This window comes from Trematomus bernacchii, unplaced genomic scaffold (assembly GCF_902827165.1).
Source record: "Trematomus bernacchii unplaced genomic scaffold, fTreBer1.1, whole genome shotgun sequence".
In the NCBI taxonomy this organism is placed as follows: domain Eukaryota; kingdom Metazoa; phylum Chordata; class Actinopteri; order Perciformes; family Nototheniidae; genus Trematomus; species Trematomus bernacchii.
In genome coordinates, this window is record NW_022987641.1 from 4914016 (window position 1) to 4931286 (window position 17271).

The 17271-nt window shown below is 40.2% G+C and overlaps 2 protein-coding genes across 2 annotated transcripts in view; one reads left to right on the forward strand and one right to left on the reverse strand.

The window, feature by feature from the left end:
• The first annotated feature begins 665 nt into the window (after positions 1–665).
• Positions 666–8533, forward strand: cd36 (CD36 molecule (thrombospondin receptor)). Its single transcript, XM_034133415.1, has 12 exons — positions 666–967; positions 1294–1454; positions 1591–1735; positions 3121–3276; positions 3362–3453; positions 3654–3703; positions 3824–3890; positions 6367–6554; positions 6667–6785; positions 6870–6943; positions 7806–7860; positions 7956–8533. Exons 1-12 carry the CDS (start codon positions 845–847, stop codon positions 8124–8126), a joined length of 1401 nt encoding a protein of 466 aa, XP_033989306.1. The 5' UTR covers positions 666–844; the 3' UTR covers positions 8127–8533.
• Positions 8534–9848: 1315 nt separating this feature from the next.
• Positions 9849–17271, reverse strand: part of sema3c (sema domain, immunoglobulin domain (Ig), short basic domain, secreted, (semaphorin) 3C) — a 37343-nt gene continuing 29920 nt past the window's right edge. Inside the window, exons 13-18 of the mRNA XM_034133673.1 lie at positions 17049–17137; positions 16455–16496; positions 16060–16217; positions 15345–15412; positions 13723–13853; positions 9849–11792 (exon numbers count right to left, since the gene is read on the reverse strand). Coding sequence (XP_033989564.1) covers positions 11367–11792; positions 13723–13853; positions 15345–15412; positions 16060–16217; positions 16455–16496; positions 17049–17137 — 914 coding nt within the window. The 3' untranslated portion in view covers positions 9849–11366. The remainder of the gene's footprint in view (positions 11793–13722; positions 13854–15344; positions 15413–16059; positions 16218–16454; positions 16497–17048; positions 17138–17271) is intronic.

Here is a 17271-nt window from a genome sequence, read left to right on the forward strand (position 1 = left end):
ATTGCGTCGCTGACTCGGTTCCAAGAGCTCGTGTGATAGAAATGCAGGTAAATCACAACAATAAATCAAGATAAGTGTGTCTCAAATGTCTAAAGAAGAGATTCAATTGCAATTATTTGTATATCCCGTATTAAGACAACCACAAATAAAGACACACTTTAACGGTTGCTGCACTATGAGGATATACTTAATCATTTATAGGTTCCCGCTTTTGTGTCTCTTGTACAGTTGAAGCTTGGAGCAGAGAGGAGAGGAGATGAATAGATAGAGAATGACAGATAAGAAGGAATAAGAATGAAATCTCTATGAAGGTTGCCGTCATCCAGGTCATAGGATATCTATAACTGATATGTCCTGGAAAAATAGGATTAAATGAGGTAATGGCACGTCCAGTATTTTGTAATACTACTACAGTAGGTGAGCAACATGAAGAAACAAAACAAATATGGTCTTGCTATAGGATCAGAAATGTGCGTTATTTGAATGTGTATGTGCCTAATTACATTTCAACCTTTCTCCTCAGTCTAGCTGTTATCATCACCTGCTCAGATAGTCTTACTGATTCCTGTGGGGGAAAATGAACCATGAACCTTCTTTTCGTTATATAACTTCAGTGATAGGAGGTCCCTGGGCGCCTGCCAGAGGTGTCTGTACCTTTACCTGGCCTCAGCTTCTCTCTCAGCTCCTCTGATGCTACAGCCTGTCTGTGTCACTGCTGCTGCTGCTGCTGCCGGGACACAAAAACAAGACAAGCTGCACATACTAGCACACACCACAGATAGAGACAGAAGAAGAACAGGCTGCCAGCAGACAGACGGACGCACGGAGGGAAACGCACACCACCATGGGATGCTGTAACCGGAGGTGCGGGCTGATAGCCGGAGCTGTGTTTGGGGCGTTGGTGGCCATCCTGGGCGGCATCCTCATCCCAGTGGGGAAGAGTGTCATTGAGGGGACAGTGGAGAAGGTAGGGTGCTCAGTTTCAACCCTGGGTGGAGAATAGGGAGTGACAGAGTGTGTGAATGTGTGTGCGGAGATCAAGGTGAATGAGGAGAAAGGAGAGGGGAGCGTTTTGGAAAGCTGCTTCAAATGGTAAACAGGGAGCTGTGAAGAAGTGTGCCATGTTATCATTATCAAAGGACCTGTGATTTGTTTAGACATTAAGACATTTCTTTGGCCGTTTAGACCCTTTTTTCATAGCAGATGATTCACTCTTTTCAGTGGGGCAGCTGGCCTGCTGGCAGACTTGAAGGTGTGTTAAAAATAGCCTCTCTGTTTGTCTTTGGGGTTTAGGAAGTTGTTATCGAGCCTGGAACACAAGCTTATGAGAACTGGGTGAGTACAGGGGTTAGCGTGTACAGGCAGTTTTGGCTCTTAGACGTGCAAAATGCCCAGGAGGTTTTGCAGGATGGAGCAATTCCAGTGGTGGTGGAGCAAGGACCTTACACATACAGGTAAGGTTGATTTATTACCCCTATTAACAAAAGTCAGCACCTAAATTAGCTTTTCATCACATTTATCTGATATATAATTTAGAGGAATAGCCATTTGTATAACACAATTCAATGTCTGAGACCCTTTCCCCCACAGGACAAGATATCTTCCCAAAGAGAACATCACATTCAACCCCAATCACACCATCTCCTTCATGCTGCCACAGGGCGCCATCTTTGAGCCCTCCATGTCGGTGGGAACAGAGGAAGACAAAGTCACCTCCCTCAACCTGGGCGTGGCTGTACGTGAGTGTCACCCCACTGTGTGGTGATTCCTGACTTGACTCAGCTATTCTATTAATAGTTACTATCCCTGTGCCAAATCATGCTAAGCTGCCATGTCTAGGGTTGCTTTGGTCTGGAACCCACTCATTATGCTTGTTTACTCTTTGTGCCATATTCTATTTAAAGGGCTGAAAACTATCCAGAATGTCAGAATTACTAAGGCAGAAATGCAATAGGTTCTGTATCTCCTGTGCTGTTAATCATTTTGCGACCCTTCAGATTTCACATTTGACCCCATAGAGGGTTAGCTACCAGCATATCATAAAGAAATGTCAGACAGCAGTAGAATTACATTTGTCAGAAGGTAAAAAAAAAAAACATTTGGCTTGCACGAATTAAGGTTTTGCGATGACCTGCTGCACGTAACAAACAAGACGATATCTGAGTCGACAAAACTCAAACTGAAATGTAAAAAATGTGCGCTATTTTTCATCATGGATTTTATTCTTGCATTAATAAGCCTAATAAGTCTTTGTAGTTCGATGAAAAGGCAGCTAGCAAGTTTTCAGAAACATAAGGTCAACTAGAAAGGTAAAGCAGCGGACTCATTTCAATTTACTTTAATGACTCAAATGATGTTTTTCAGAAAAAAGCAGCTACAGTAGCTTGGTTAGCCAGAAAGTTCTTCAGAAGTAAGCTGCGGTCAACTATAAAAGCTAATGCAAAAGGCTAATTCCAGCATTTACTCTAATGACACCAACCATGTTCATCATAAATAGGTAGTTAGCTTGGTTAGATTGTCTGACTCTTCGTTAGATGGTGAAGGGGTAAACATGTACTTTGAGTGGTTAAGGTTACAAAGTTTTGCCAGAGTTTTTGCAAATCTACACTCTAGACATAACTCTGCGAGTTAGCTACAATAGCTACTAAAATAGCTAATCTGTTCCAAGCCAAGACTATGCCTGAATAAAATGGTAAAATTAGCTAAATTATGATTGAAATCACAAACTATCTGATTACAAAAAAGGTACAAATAGTACACATTTAGGCAAGTATTGTCAGACGACCTCAGGCTTATATAAACATGTTTCAAAGATGCTGCTGTGATAGAGTCTGGAAAATATGATTTATTTTATAATTGCAATCTTTGTTTTGGCTAATGTGCTTTCTCTTCAAACTTTGATCAGGCTTAAATGATGAGCATGAGCAATTCCAACTCTGTATGCAAGTCATAAGGCAGTATCACAGTCATAAAAGAGGCTTATCAACTGAGGAAACCAGTTGTGTGCACAACAGTTTTCCAACCAATTTGTTATAGAACCATGTTGTTGGCTTTTATAATTGACACCATCATAGGTCCCTTTTCAAATATAGGGTTATATTCTTCTGATTACATTTACAGGGAGCCTATTCTCTGGTTCCAAAACCGCTTCATGGTGTCCTGGAGAATCTGATAAAGGCAAGCAACTCCTCGTTGTTCCAAAACCGTACAGTTGGCGAAATGCTGTGGGGTTACGACGACCCTTTGTTGAAAGATAACATTGGCCTATTTTCACCTGTAAGTAAACCAATATTATAGCCCTACAACATGTACCCAGTGACACCTCAGAAATAATAAGATTTGCTTATTTTCTTTCCTCTAGTACAATGGTACATATGATGGCATCTACAATGTCTTTGATGGAAAGGACGACATCTCAAAAGTTGGATTTATTGACAGGTGGCGAGGAGAAAGGTGAGTCTGGGAATGAAGTATTACAATTTGAGGCCTTGATCTTTTCATCAGCTTCAATAGATATGAAGTGAGAATCCAGTTGTTTTATCAAATCAAGTTAAGGTTGCACAGATTCTTCCAGATGAGAACGCTGTTTTTTTCTAATATTTCAGGCTGTTAAATCTAATGTTCTGTCTGACAAATTTAATTTTGTCCAATAGTGTCTTACAATTCTGGGGCGACAAGTACTGCGACATGATCAACGGGACAGGTGCGTTGTGTAGAAAAAATCCATAAGACTGCTCTTTGTTGAGTTCTTCTAACACACTCCTGCAGATCTAAATAGAGATGAGTCACCTCTCTGACCTAATTTCTTCTCCCCCTTTCTCAGATGCTTCTTCATTCCCTCCCTTTTTGGACAAGAAGCCTCTGTATTTCTTCTCATCAGACATCTGCAGGTGATAAAGAGTTTCATTTTGTAGGAGCTATTTCATCTGAGGCAGTCTGACTGTGCTTTGCAAACGTTAAGTAGGGCAGTAAGTGTCAACGATGGGAGATTTAACATCCTAATTAAGGAACGGCAACCATTTAAACGTTCTTCTTAGAAACCACTAGAGGTCAGAGCTTTCCAATACCAAACTATAGTCATGTACTGAAGTAAGGCAAGGCAAGGCAAGTTTATTTATATAGCACCTTTCAACACAAGGCTTTACAACAATGAAAGACATTAAGAAAATGGCATTTAAAAACAGTCATTAAAAAGCAAAGATAATAAAATAAACATTAAAAGAAAAAATACATGGATAAAAGTTACAGTGCAGTTTAAGATATGAATAGTTCAATTAAAAGCAGCGGCAAAAAGAAAAGTCTTCAGCCTGGATTTAAAACTAGTAAGAGTTGCAGCGGACCTGCAGGTTTCTGGGAGTTTGTTCCAGATATTTGGAGCATAATAACTGAATGCTGCTTTACCATGTTTAGTTCTGACTCTGGGGACAGAAAGCTGACCAGTCCCTGAAGACCTGAGAGTTCTGGATGGTTCATAATTTAGCAGTAGATCAGAAATGTATTTTGGGCCTAAACCATTCAGTGCTTTATAAACCAGCAACAATATTTTGAAATCTATTCTTTGACACACAGGAAGCCAGTGTAAAGACTTCAGAACAGGAGTGATGTGATCCACTTTCTTAGTGTTAGTGAGGACTCGAGCAGCGGCGTTCTGAATCAGCTGCAGCTTTCTAATAGATTTTTTAGTGAGACCTGTGAAGACACCATTGCAGTAGTCGAGTCTACTGAAGATAAAAGCATGGAAAAGTTTGTCCAAATCCTGCTGTGACATTTGTCTTTTAATCCTCGATATGTTCTTTAGGTGATAGTAGGCTGATTTAGTAACTGTTTTAATGTGACTGTTGAAACTCAGGTCAGAGTCCATGACTACACCTAGATTTCTGGCTTTATCTGTTGTTTTGAACATTGCAGACTGAAGCTCAGCGCTAACTTTTATATGTTCTGCCTTGGCTCCAAAAACCATTACCTCAGTTTTATCTTTGTTTAATTGGAGAAAGTTCTGACACATCCAGTCATTGATTTGTTCAATGCACTTACTCAGTGTTTGATTTGGAGCATAGTCTCCTGGTGAAATGGTTATGTACATTTGTGTGTCATCCGCATAGCTATGGTAATTTAGTTGTTTTTCATTATCTGAGCCAGTGGTAGCATGTAGATGTTAAAGAGAAGAGGCCCCAAGATGGAGCCTTGAGGTACCCCACATGTCATATTTGTCAACTCAGAGACAATTTTATTAAATAGACAAATACATCTGATTGACAGAGAGCTGTGACACTGGAAGTTGGTAAACCTTTCAAGTAAAGGCGTGGAAACAAAGTTTTTTCTGTCCTTTAAGTAGGATTCAAACCAATTTAGAACTGTTGATGAAAGTCCCACCCAGTTTTCAAGTCGGTCTAGTAATATGTTGTGGTCAACAATGTCAAACGCAGCACTGCGATCTAATAATACTAACACTGAAGTTCTGCCACTGTCTGTGTTTAAGTGGATGTCATTGAAGACCTTTACAAGAGCAGTCTCAGTGCTGTGGTTTGGACGAAAGCCTGATTGGAACATATCCAAACAGTTATTTAAATGCAAGAAGTTACTCAACTGTTGAAAAACTACTTTTTCAATGATTTTACCTAGAAATGGCAGGTTTGATATGGGCCTGTAATTGTTCATTACTGAAGCATCTAGATTATTCTTTTTTAAGAGCGGTTTAATGACTGCTGTTTTCAGGGCCTGTGGAAAAACACCTGAGTGAAGAGACGTGTTTACTATGTGAAGTAGATCTGAGGCCATGCAATGAAAAACATTTTTGAAAAATCCTGTTGGAATAATATCAAGGCAGCAGGAGGAGGATTTCAGATGTTGTATAATGTCCTCCAGGTCTTTATCATTAATCTGATGGAATAGTGTCATGGTGTTTGAATTGATTTTAGGTGGACACAGGGACAACACATTTGCTGTACCTGATACAGAGGCACTGACCGCTTGTCTAATTTTCTGAATGTTGTCAGTGAAGAAGGATGCAAATTCATTGCAGGCCCTGGTGGATAGAAATTCAGAGGCTATTGACACTGGGGGGTTTGTTAGTCTGTCGACAGTAGCAAATAAGGCACGTGCGTTGTTTTTGTTTTTGGTAATGATGTCAGAGAAGAAAGACTGTCGTGCATTTTTCAATTCCAAATTATAAAAGCCAAGTCTCTCTTTATAGATTTAAAAATGAACCTGGAGATTTGTTTTTCGCCACCTACGTTCAGCTTTTCGACACTCTCTTTTTTCTGTTTTCACGGTCATGGCCTTTCTCCATGGAGATAAATGAGTTGCATAGTAGAGCCCAAATATGACTGGGAAAAGGAGGTGAGTCTGTGTTCTGTCTGTCTTCAGGTCTGTGTCAGCTGGCTTTGAGCAGAGCATGGATCTGAAAGGGATTGAAGTGTATCGCTACGTTCTCCAGCCAAACACCCTGGCCTCTCCAACGGTCAATCCAGACAACCAATGTTTCTGCAGAAACGAAGTGACCACCAAGAATTGTACCTTGGCTGGAGTTCTTGACATCAGCTCCTGTCAAGCAGGTCAGTTTGCATTTGTTCAGGCCAGGCATCCCAAAACGTTCTTCTACTGTTGTATCAGTGTGCTCAAGCAGCTTGATATTAAAAACTGTCTGTTTAACTGCCATTTGAACAGGGAGACCTATCTATATCTCTCTGGCCCACTTTCTTGGTGGCAGTCAGTCCCTACTTGACAACGTGAAGGGCCTCAACCCCAGCGAGAAGCACCATGGCACCTACTTGGACGTGGAACCAGTAAGAGTTCCTCATTTTTGGGATTTTTGACTTTTAGCGGCAACAACTGTAATGCTAATATTATTTGTTGTGTATTTCCACCAGACCACCGGATTCACCTTGAGGTTTGCCAAGAGAATTCAAGTGAACATGATGTATGGACCATCAAACGTCATCACGTATGTTCCTTACACTTTTAAAAGAAAAGATGATTACTCTTATTCCCATTCTTGAGTTAAATGGGAAGATTGAGACCACTCATGTCTGAATGTTGAAGCTAAATCCAAGATCTAGTTAGCTTAACATAGTATAAAGACTGAGAGCAGGGGATACAAGATAGTCTGCCTTTGTTAAGTTTATTGAAATGTTTTTTAAAATAGGAAGTGGTAGTTTATCAGGGCAGGGGTCATCCCAATTTCCCAGGGTCCTATGTTCTCCATATAAACATCAGAAGAGATTAGTAAGGGCTATCCCGCAGTTCAAATTAGACAAGAAGAAAGGGGCACGGCAGGAAAATGCAGTTTGAAGGTATAAATGGTGTTAACAATCGTAGAAATATCAATGTCTAAAATCAAGAAGGTCAAGGTCTTGCACCGGATTTTGAGGCCGTAGGTTTCAAGGAGTATAACATCATGAGACTTTAAGTTGTAGATGGGTGTTTTCAACATATTGATCCAGGGAAATATAGATAAAATATTTAACCCACTTAGATTTGCTTCTACAGAGGTTATGTGCCAACTAATTATTTCGCATTGCATGGACTGCTAAGCTAACCGCTACTAACCTGCTGCTGACTGAGGCTTCGTTTTACCTAACAGACATGAGACACGGGGTGTCTGCTATTCACTCAAGAGTCACAGATACCAGTACTTTTTTACAAAATGTCAAACCTTTTCTTTAAGATAAGATAAGATAAGATGGTACTTTATTGATCCCAATTTGGGGAGTTTGCACATCATTTCTGTCAAACAATGCAAAATCAAAAGGAAAAGTTTGAGACATCATGCTCTGAATACCAACTAATGAACTCTTTCTCTGCAGGGTGCTTAAGAAAGTCAAGGATTACACCATATTCCCTCTTGTTTGGATGAATGAGGTAAGATAAAAGCCCTGCAGTCATGAAGTTCAGAGTGTTCACTCAGGGTGCACGATAATGAGTCACACTTTCTCTGTCTCAATCTGTGAAACCAGACTGCTTCTGTGGATGACGCGACAGCGGACATGTTGAAGAAGGAGCTCATCTCCCGTATCGAGATGTTGGACATAATACAGAAGGCACTGCTGGGCACCGGGGTGGCCATCTTTGTCCTGTGTCTCATTTCCTACTGCGTGGTGAGGAGAAACCAAAGCAAGATTGTGTAAATGAATCGCACAGAAGTGTCTGATGAGTGCAGGTTGCAGAGCACAGTGCGTTTAAGCTGCTACGGGACATCAAACCTTTTGATATAGAATTGCACTTTTTTGTAATTTCTGTGTTATTTATAATGTCATACTTCCTTTGATACCAGAGGGAATACTGTGATTTTGTAAAGCTTGAGCGCTTTGCTAGGTTTAATTTCAAATGCAAACACTGTAACATTAACTGTATCAGGGATCTTCCAAGGGAGAGCAGATGGAGAATCCTCTTTAGTGTCAGGTTATAAATCTGCACAGAGGAGAAATGGGTTTGTTTGACATCCTTGGCAAGAATTGTACGATTCTAATATTGCGCAAATGTTTGTATACTTTGCTGAAATAGTGTCTTCAAAATGAATAAAAGCTGACAAAGATCTTCTCATTGGGTTTTCTTTATGCCTACTATTGGATTGTTCCTGCCCGGCAACAGTCTTGGTCCAGAATACATCTGCTGAAACAAACCTCTGCATTGTACACGCTGAAGAAAAATTCCTCTACACCTTAAGAGGCCCATAAATCAAAAAGAGTTATAAAAATGTGCTGGGGGATGATTACAGTGGTTTTGAATGGTACTTGGGTTTGTTTGGTGAGAAAGCAGTATTTCTGCCCAGCAGGAGGCCTCTCTTGGCTTTATGGGTTTGAAATGACCCTCTGCAGCCTCCTGGGTGTCTTTCATTCTACTGTCAGGTCCATTATAATGGAGTGTTTCATTGGGATTAAAACATCCCTTCCTGGAGGTGGTGCAATGTCTCCCCTCTTAGGCTTCGGAGTAGTTTCAAACTTTGGGAAATGTATCTATTTTTTAGTTTTTTGGGAACTTTTACAGATGAGACACCTCGTTATGTTTTGTTACCTTGGTACAGAGCCAGGGTACATGTTTCCAGGCTATATGCTAAACTAAGCTAAGCTAGGCTAAGCTAAGGATTGTAGCTTCATATTTACTATACAGACGTGAGAGGTATCAATCTTCTCATCTGACTCTCAGCAAGTAAAGCAAATGTCCACAAATCACATTGTGTGTGACTGTACCTCTAAAGAGATATCATAATAAGCTGTCATAGCATCATATGGCCCACGTTGGACCATTTAAAGTGGACCTATCATGCTATATTTTAATAATATAGTGTAGGACCATACCTATATAAGGCATATTTATACTTTTTTATTTTCAAAATACCAAACAGATCATGCATTTTAGCCATGCCTCATTTCGCTCAATTTGCACTTTTTTAGCCCTGTTTTTGCAAGGGCTGATTCTGTGAGAACAGCACCACCTACAGGCCTGACATATGTACTACAGCGTCTCCAGCGCTTTCGAACGGAAATGGCCGTGGCTGTCTCCTCCCGATTGGTGGAGTTGGCCCAATAGCCGTAGCGCCACTGTCCTGACGTCAGGACAGTGTTCAAATCTGGATCAGTTTTGATCAGATCCGTTGCAGCCCCTTTTTTAGAGATTTGGGTATGGAGGAAAATAGAGAGGGTTGTGTTTTCTGACACTTGGTGAGTTCCCTGGAACACCGGGGACACATATTCATGTATAAAAGACGTACAAAAGTGCATTTTGCATGATAGGTCCCCTTTAAGTAAACTGCGGAATAATGTATTGGCCAGTAACAGAGAAAGTTCATATTTTAAGCAAAAATATAAATAACATTTTCTGACAATAAAAAGCATGATTTTCTTGTAAAATTGAGATTTATCGGAACAGATTTATTCAGGCTATCATGACATTAATAAATAGAAATACATATGTTTCATAACACTGAAATGATACTGAGTTGACATGATGCTGATCACACAGCTTTATGAAATGCAGAGCAGATGTCTGTTTAGAGGAAAGGTAGGACTAGAGTATTTTCTCAAGATAAAAACAATACCGTATGTCTCTGCAATTTGCAGATACAGTCATAGTTGGTGAAATATGTTGAAATTATATACACTTTTTCACAAACATCTGCACAACATTAAATTAAAAGGACACAAACAAAAATATACTCTGTACACAAGCAACACATCATTTCTATCTACATTAACTACCATTCTGAAAAAAAAGTCTATTCACATACTGTATGTCAATTAACTATTTTCTGTGTCCACTTAGCTGAATGTGGAAAATGTGAAATCCAAAGAAGGATATTGTCACGTTTCAGCATCTACGTTGATGTAAACTATGCTGTAAAAATAAAAATGTGCGTGTCTGTTAGTTAATCATATCTAATCCAGGAGAGGATTAACATTACCGATGAATTTCTATAAACATGCTTCTGTACTAGAAACCAGAGAAGAAGAAGAAAATATGCAGCTGAATTACAGTGAGGCAGATTCTCTTACATGTACATTTGAGTAATAGATTCACAGGATTTCATATGCTGTTGAGTATATTACTTCTATTTCTACCATAAACCCTGGATGTTAAATTTGGCCTTTGAACTAATTCCTTTTTCACTTACAGCGCTGTAATATAACACTTTTTATTGGGTCTACTTTCCATCTGTTCCTTGTGTTAACAGTGCTATTGTGGACAGTGAGGCAGTCAACCCATGAGAAAAACATTGATTTTCTCACAAATTGACTTTTTATTACCCACAGTACGTGTGGCCACAAAGCAATTTTAGCAATTTCTCCTGAACAGAAAACACTTTTCTAGTTTAAGTAAATAAAGAAAGGTGAGTAGAATCTAATAAAATACTAATATTACTCTTGGAGAGGGCGCTCACTCTAAAGCATGCAGCAGTCTCCCTTTGTCCATTTTCAATCTATTTTATTTACTATCATGATTTTTCGAATTACCAATCCCTCCATATCAAATTCATTGTGAGATAATATCCAGCTAGTCCAATTTCCCCTCTAATATCTAAAATATGATAAGATCATTGACCGTAGCTGCATCTCAAGGTGTATTATCATAAGCAATATCAGCTTAGACCCAAGGTTATTAGTGGCACTCATAACAGAGCCGTTACCGTCTGTTGTGACTGCGACGGCAAATGAGTTGCTAGTGGGTGTCTGTGCGTGTGTATTAGTGTATGTCACAGCCATCTGGTCACCGTACCTCATGCAAGAAAAAGAGCCCGGATAACAACTCCCCACACCCACCTCTGTGTTTTTTTTGACAGTCCATCCACAGTGCAGTTTGAGATGAGAGTTGGAAAATGTGAGGGTCTGGAAACAGAAAGGTGTTAGCGTCAGTTTGTGCACCTTGCTGTGTCAGACCTCTGGGAGGTGGTTGCGGCGGTTGCGGCTCTTCCTCCGGTCCAGCAGGGGCTTCAGTTTGGCCAGGTCCCCCCTGAGAGGGCCAGGCGGCGGGGGCTGCTGCTGCTGCTGCCTCTGCTGGAGGTTCTGCAGCTGCTTCCTCTCTTTGCAGTACTGTTGAACAGCCAGGCTCTCTGACGGACTGAAGGCAGACAGAAGGACCTTAGGGTGCAGCATGCTGGCCCAGGCCCAGGGAGACTGCTGTTTGTCCGTCAGCACGCTCACCATTGCCTCGCTCAGCACCCGCAGGCGGATCTTGGCGACGGTGCGCTTGAAGCGGTTCTCGGTGGTCAGGCAGTAGTAGAGGCCCTGGTCAGACATCTGGACGGAGCGGATGAGGAGGCCGTGCTCCGTGGAGATGACACGCTCACTCAGCTTCGCCTGAGGGCGGCACAGTTAGGTCATAATCACACACATAGTTTGCAGCAGAGAATTGGAAAAGATTCAAAACTATTATCCAATGTGCCATACAACACAGGCAGGTGACTACAATGGTGTTTTAGGTACAACAATTCATAGATAAAGGTCCATTTATAAAGAACATTTTAAAGTTGTGTTAAAGTGGTACATTTTGTTGAAAAACAAACACATTTACGAGATAAATAAGTCAAAAATGTCCAAGAAAATGTTTAAAAAACTAATGTCACAACAGGATTTAGAAAAGCTTGTCCATGCTTTTATCTTCAGTAGACTCGACTACTGCAATAGTGTATTCACAGGGCTGACAAAAAAATCTATCAGAAAGCTGCAGCTGATTCAGAACGCTGCTGCTCGAGTCCTCACTAACATTAAAAGAGTGGATCACATCAGTCCGGTTCTGAAATCTTTACACTGGCTTCCAGTCAGCCAAATAATTGATTTTAAAGTACTATTGCTAGTTTTTAAATCACTAAATGGTTTAAGACCAAAGTATATAAACGATCTCCTACATAATTATGAACCATCAAGGTGTCTCAGGTCTTCTGGGACGGGTCTGCTCTCAGTTCCGAGAGTAAGAACAAAACATGGAAAAGCAGCGTTTAGCTATTATGCCCCGACAATCTGGAACAAACTGCCCGAATCGTGCACGTCTGCAGAAACTCTTACTATTTTCAAATCGAGACTGAAAACATATCTTTTTGCTGCTGCTTTTAATTGAGCTGTTCATATTTGCACCGCAGTATGCCATTTAAACATGTATTGTATACATGTTGTGTTTATTTTATTATCTTTGCTTTTTAATGCCCGTTATAAAATGCCATTATATAATGTGTTTTTACTGTATTTATTCTTAAAATGTCTTTTAATTTATTTTGTAAAGCACTTTGAATTGTCGTGTGCTGAAAAGTGCTATATGAATAAACTTGCCTTGCCTTGCCTTGCCTTGTGGCATTTGGGAATATTCTCTATTTTATTTTACTTGTGACCTTAATGAGTTGTAACTGACGTGGAAAATAACATGAATAAATACTAAACTCAGATTTAAGGGTCTCTATCATTATTGATTCAATATGACCTGCCTGTCTTTCAGTATTTTCACATCTGATGTTGATTGGAAAAGGCAAAATGGGCTCTCTTAATTCAATGTATGTTATATGTTACAATTGTAAATGCCATAGCATTCTCTGTAGAAATTGTATGTGTGGTTGCTGCAGCAAATCTGCAGTTGAAATTGTTGAATCACTGAAAGAAGTTGAAATGGCAGCCATAGTGGAGGTGATGAAAGTAGCTGAAATGTTTTGATTGTTAATTATTTCAAATAACTGTCGCTGACATTCTAAATGCAAAAGTTTATTGCAAGTTTATTTCTACTGACCACTCTATAATCAGCCAGGCATTAGATTGGAGAAGTCTCCATAATTACACACCATAAAACTAAAGTGATTTATTTCAATGCCAACTTCTTTTCTCACGGGAAACGGCTATAAAACGCCCATTACTCTGAGTACACTGGAGAACTGAGAGCTAAATCCACAAAAGATGTTTCATTATTTAATCTTTCACAGCCTTTCAAGGGGTTAAAAAGGGTGTCAAATATTTGTAAAATGTTTCCCCGCGGAGAATTCAGTCATTAGTAAAGGTCCTTATCAAGTTAGATCTGTATCACTGCAACGTGTTCACCGTGTAATTCCTCAGGCAAGTCCAGATAAAGCGGTGAGCTCATTTAATTGCCATGTCACGTTTAATGTTGGATTTAATATTTAACCATCTGATCAAACAACCAAAAGGAAGTTTAATCGGATACATCTCGTAGGGATTTTTATTGTATTTAATGTTACATATGACACATGCTGTGCTGTTGACCTTTGACCTTTCTGAATGTCAAACTGACCTCTTTCCTCCTGTCGTTGTCCCTTTGAATGAGCCAGCGAATGGATGCCTGAGGAGACTTGGGAAGACACTCGAGGAAAGTGGTGTTGTTTTTCACACCGTACTGCGTCATCTCCACTGCGTTTCTGTATTCTAACACACACACAAACACAGAGTCAGGGGAGTCATGTCAGACGTCACTTGCCGACAGACACAAATCCCACAGATGGACTCAAATCTGTCTCAAGTCCCAACTGTGAGAGGGAAATGTTGACACAGAGCTTAGTGCGGCCACCTGCAGCACAACCAAACCTCCCACACAGATTTATTCAGTTTCTACACACTGAAAAAAGAACTTTCAATGCATCAGAGCAACACCGTTTCGTCTAATTTACAGTGTCGTTTTGTTGCAGGTAATTGGTTCATCACTTAGCTGGATGTATGACAGGGTTGTGACTAATTAGACGTAATGGCCATATGGTTGGTTCCCCAAGCTCGTTGAAATTCACCTCGTTTGTAGTTTAAATATGTAAACTGTTCATGAAAATGGGACACTCTCCTACTATTTAACTGCACCTTGGCAATGCCACTATGTGAATATTAAACACATTTTTTGTAAGGGGTGATCAGCAGTATCTGGACTCACAAACAAGCAAAAAAAGCCCTGGACTGAGACAAAAAACCATACAGAAACAACTATAATCCAAAAAGTAACAATTCATATTTTGCCATTCAAAGATTAACTATTTAAAATGGGAGATATTTTCCTGATGAATGTGAATCTATGTTGTTTAAGTATCTCTCTAACATTAGAAATGTTCGGTTACAAAAACTGTACATAACATCAGTAAATATTTGGAGCTGCATACTTCTTTTACACCTAAAATCGAACTAAAAACAAGCTGAAAACTAAAACACATTTTAAACTTATACATTAGTTAAGGCTAACAGGCTAGCTAACTGTTACCTATTGAAAACTAACAACATTAGCATTCATTTGGATTTTTGTTTCTGGCCACCTGATGAATGTAAGGTCATTTTTTAGTATGTAGTGTTAACTCGTGTTTTTGCTCTGTTTTGGTTTCTGCTAAGCCTTTAGAGCCGTTAGCATACATCAACTACATGCTAATATTGCATCCTCCCTAGTGCTTTAGCTTTACTAAACCCTTAGCAAAAAGATGCTAAGCTCCTTAGAGCTGAAGGAAAAAGTAAAGTTGGGTAATAATTCTTTGTGGGTTTGTCAGCTTTCACATTAAACAGTCATTTGAAACTTAGGCTATATCTTTCTTATCAGTCTTGAGTAATGGTATCATTTTTCACATGCATGCTTCGGCTGCAGCTCTGAAGCCCTTCAATTGAGTTTATCACTCTGCATCAAGATTTATTACTGTAGATAATTGTAATACTTATCATTGTGAGTTGTATGACCCCCTCTCTCTCTATGGCGTGATAGACACTGGGTTTTATTTATTTATTAAAGCACTTAAAGATTCTTTTAACCCTTTTGGTTGCTACGGTAATGTCTTTTAATATGGGCCTATATCAAACACTCAAAAGATTGGATTATGTTCCATGTTTTAACTCGGCTATTTTGTAAATGAGTCCCTTACCATAATGTATTTCAGAATTAAAATAAAGATATACCTTTCAGATTAAATCCTCTGCATTGAGTGAGTGGATTTCCATGCATAATGTCCTGCCGTCTGCTTCTCCTGAAAAAAAAGAGAAAGAAAATGGCAGTGACACTATAGCTCAGAAATAAATACATAACCCTTGTCCTCACATGATCATCTCATTAATTCCGTGGAAGAAGCACTCCGTGCCAAAACAATAAGAGGAAAATCTGACTGTTATTCCACTCGGTGATGCACACTCATATCAAACAGCTTGAGGAAGAGAGCCCGTAAACACCTCACACACTTCAGACACATTTTCCACAGGAAAACAGCGTCTGCGCTTTTGTTCTCGGACCAAACTAAACTTGACCTGTGTCTGACTGGAATGTCAAGAGACACACAGCCGGTCCTTAAAGAGACCAGAGAGGTATCGCTTCAGAGGCGAGGTGTCACTCACACCTTCTTGTCTGTGTTATGTCTAGCAGACTGAGGGAAATAACGAAAGTAAAATTAGTGACATATTTACATTGAAGTGTACACTGAAGGAGCTTTAGGCCCTCACAAGATGTAAGCAGCCCCTTTCTATTCTTGTTCAACATATTTTTCCATCTGTTGCCTACAACCAATATGCTGTACAGTGGTTGATCATATTTGTTGGAAGCTTCTTAGATTGAAATGTAAAGATACTGAATACTGGCACCAAACTGAAGTTGAGGGCCCTAAAGCTGTAAACCATTGGGTACCTTTTGCTGGTGGGATAGAAGCGCGAGCAGCTGAGTCCGTCCCAGGCGCAGTAGGGGTCTCTGGCGAGGCAGCAGTCAGCGCAAGCCGAGCCGTAAGCGTGACAACGGTGCAGGGAGACCTGTGAGACCCCGAACTCGGAGCTGACGTACAGCTGTTGCTATAAAGTAAACAGTTCAAATGTCAGCAGTCCTGTTTGTCTTAATAAGTGGCCGGCTGACAGGAAAATGAGGCAGAGCGCCGAAACAATGACTTATTATTTCCTTGCCCTTGGGGGGCTTATTATGCACAAGACATTTCTGTTTCGTGCATTACATAGTAGCCGCAGACAATGAAAAACATATTAAAACAATAAAACTGCACTTGAAATGTGAGGTGAGCAAAGTTTGGCACGTACTTTTTTTGAGGATATTCTCAAGTTTGTAACAGAAGCTTGATTCTGAAAAATAGGACACACAAGAGCCAAGTTCAGAGGTTTTCATAATGTGTTGAAATGTTGGGGAAACAGGCAAGGAACAGATTATGATGATTTTCCTTTAAAAGAAAAAAACAATCATAGCAAAGACGGTAGACATCTAGGAGCAGCTTCTCTCCAGATGTAACTGTTCAGGAGAAATATATTCCTTTTTTAGCAAAAATAAATCTCCTTTGATTGATAAACTGCTATAGTCCAGGTGAAGTGGAAGATGAAAGCAGGCGAGGCCTTAAGTTCGGCACATAAGTTGATCACACTCGAGGTGTTTTGAGTCGAGATAAAACAACATGTGCGAAGGTTCACCAGGGGCAACCACCAGACCCTTGCAGTATGTTAGCATGTTTCCCATCACTCTCCGTTTCACTATACTGCAGAACATCCATCTCCTGAATGCCACCCTGCGTCTGTCTGTCCGCCCCTGGCCTTTGTGTTGTGGCCAACCTTTGATTTTGGGGAAGGAAAAGGGATGAAAGCAAGAGCATAATGAAAGAAAGGGGAGTAAAACAGACAGCTGACCTTAAACACTTCCAGCTCCTCCAGGATCAGATCTTCATGGAGGGATTGATTGCTTGGCAGTACAATCACCTTCTGTACTGTACCCTTGTCTGGAGGCAGAAAGCAGACAAGTCATGAGCATTAAACAACCGTGTGAAACAGATATGCCCAGTCACACTACAGAGAATGCAGCGAAACTACAATACAACACTTGTGAGTTTGTTTTTTTACTCCGAGTCTGTTT

Coding starts and splice junctions, on each gene's coding strand:
- cd36 (XM_034133415.1), top strand. CDS start 845: ATGGGATGCTGTAACCGGAGGTGCGGGCTGATAGCCGGAGCTGTGTTT. Junction 1,736..3,120: donor CCCTCAACCTGGGCGTGGCT/GTACGTGAGTGT, acceptor TTACATTTACAG/GGAGCCTATTCTCTGGTTCC. Junction 7,861..7,955: donor CTCTTGTTTGGATGAATGAG/GTAAGATAAAAG, acceptor CTGTGAAACCAG/ACTGCTTCTGTGGATGACGC.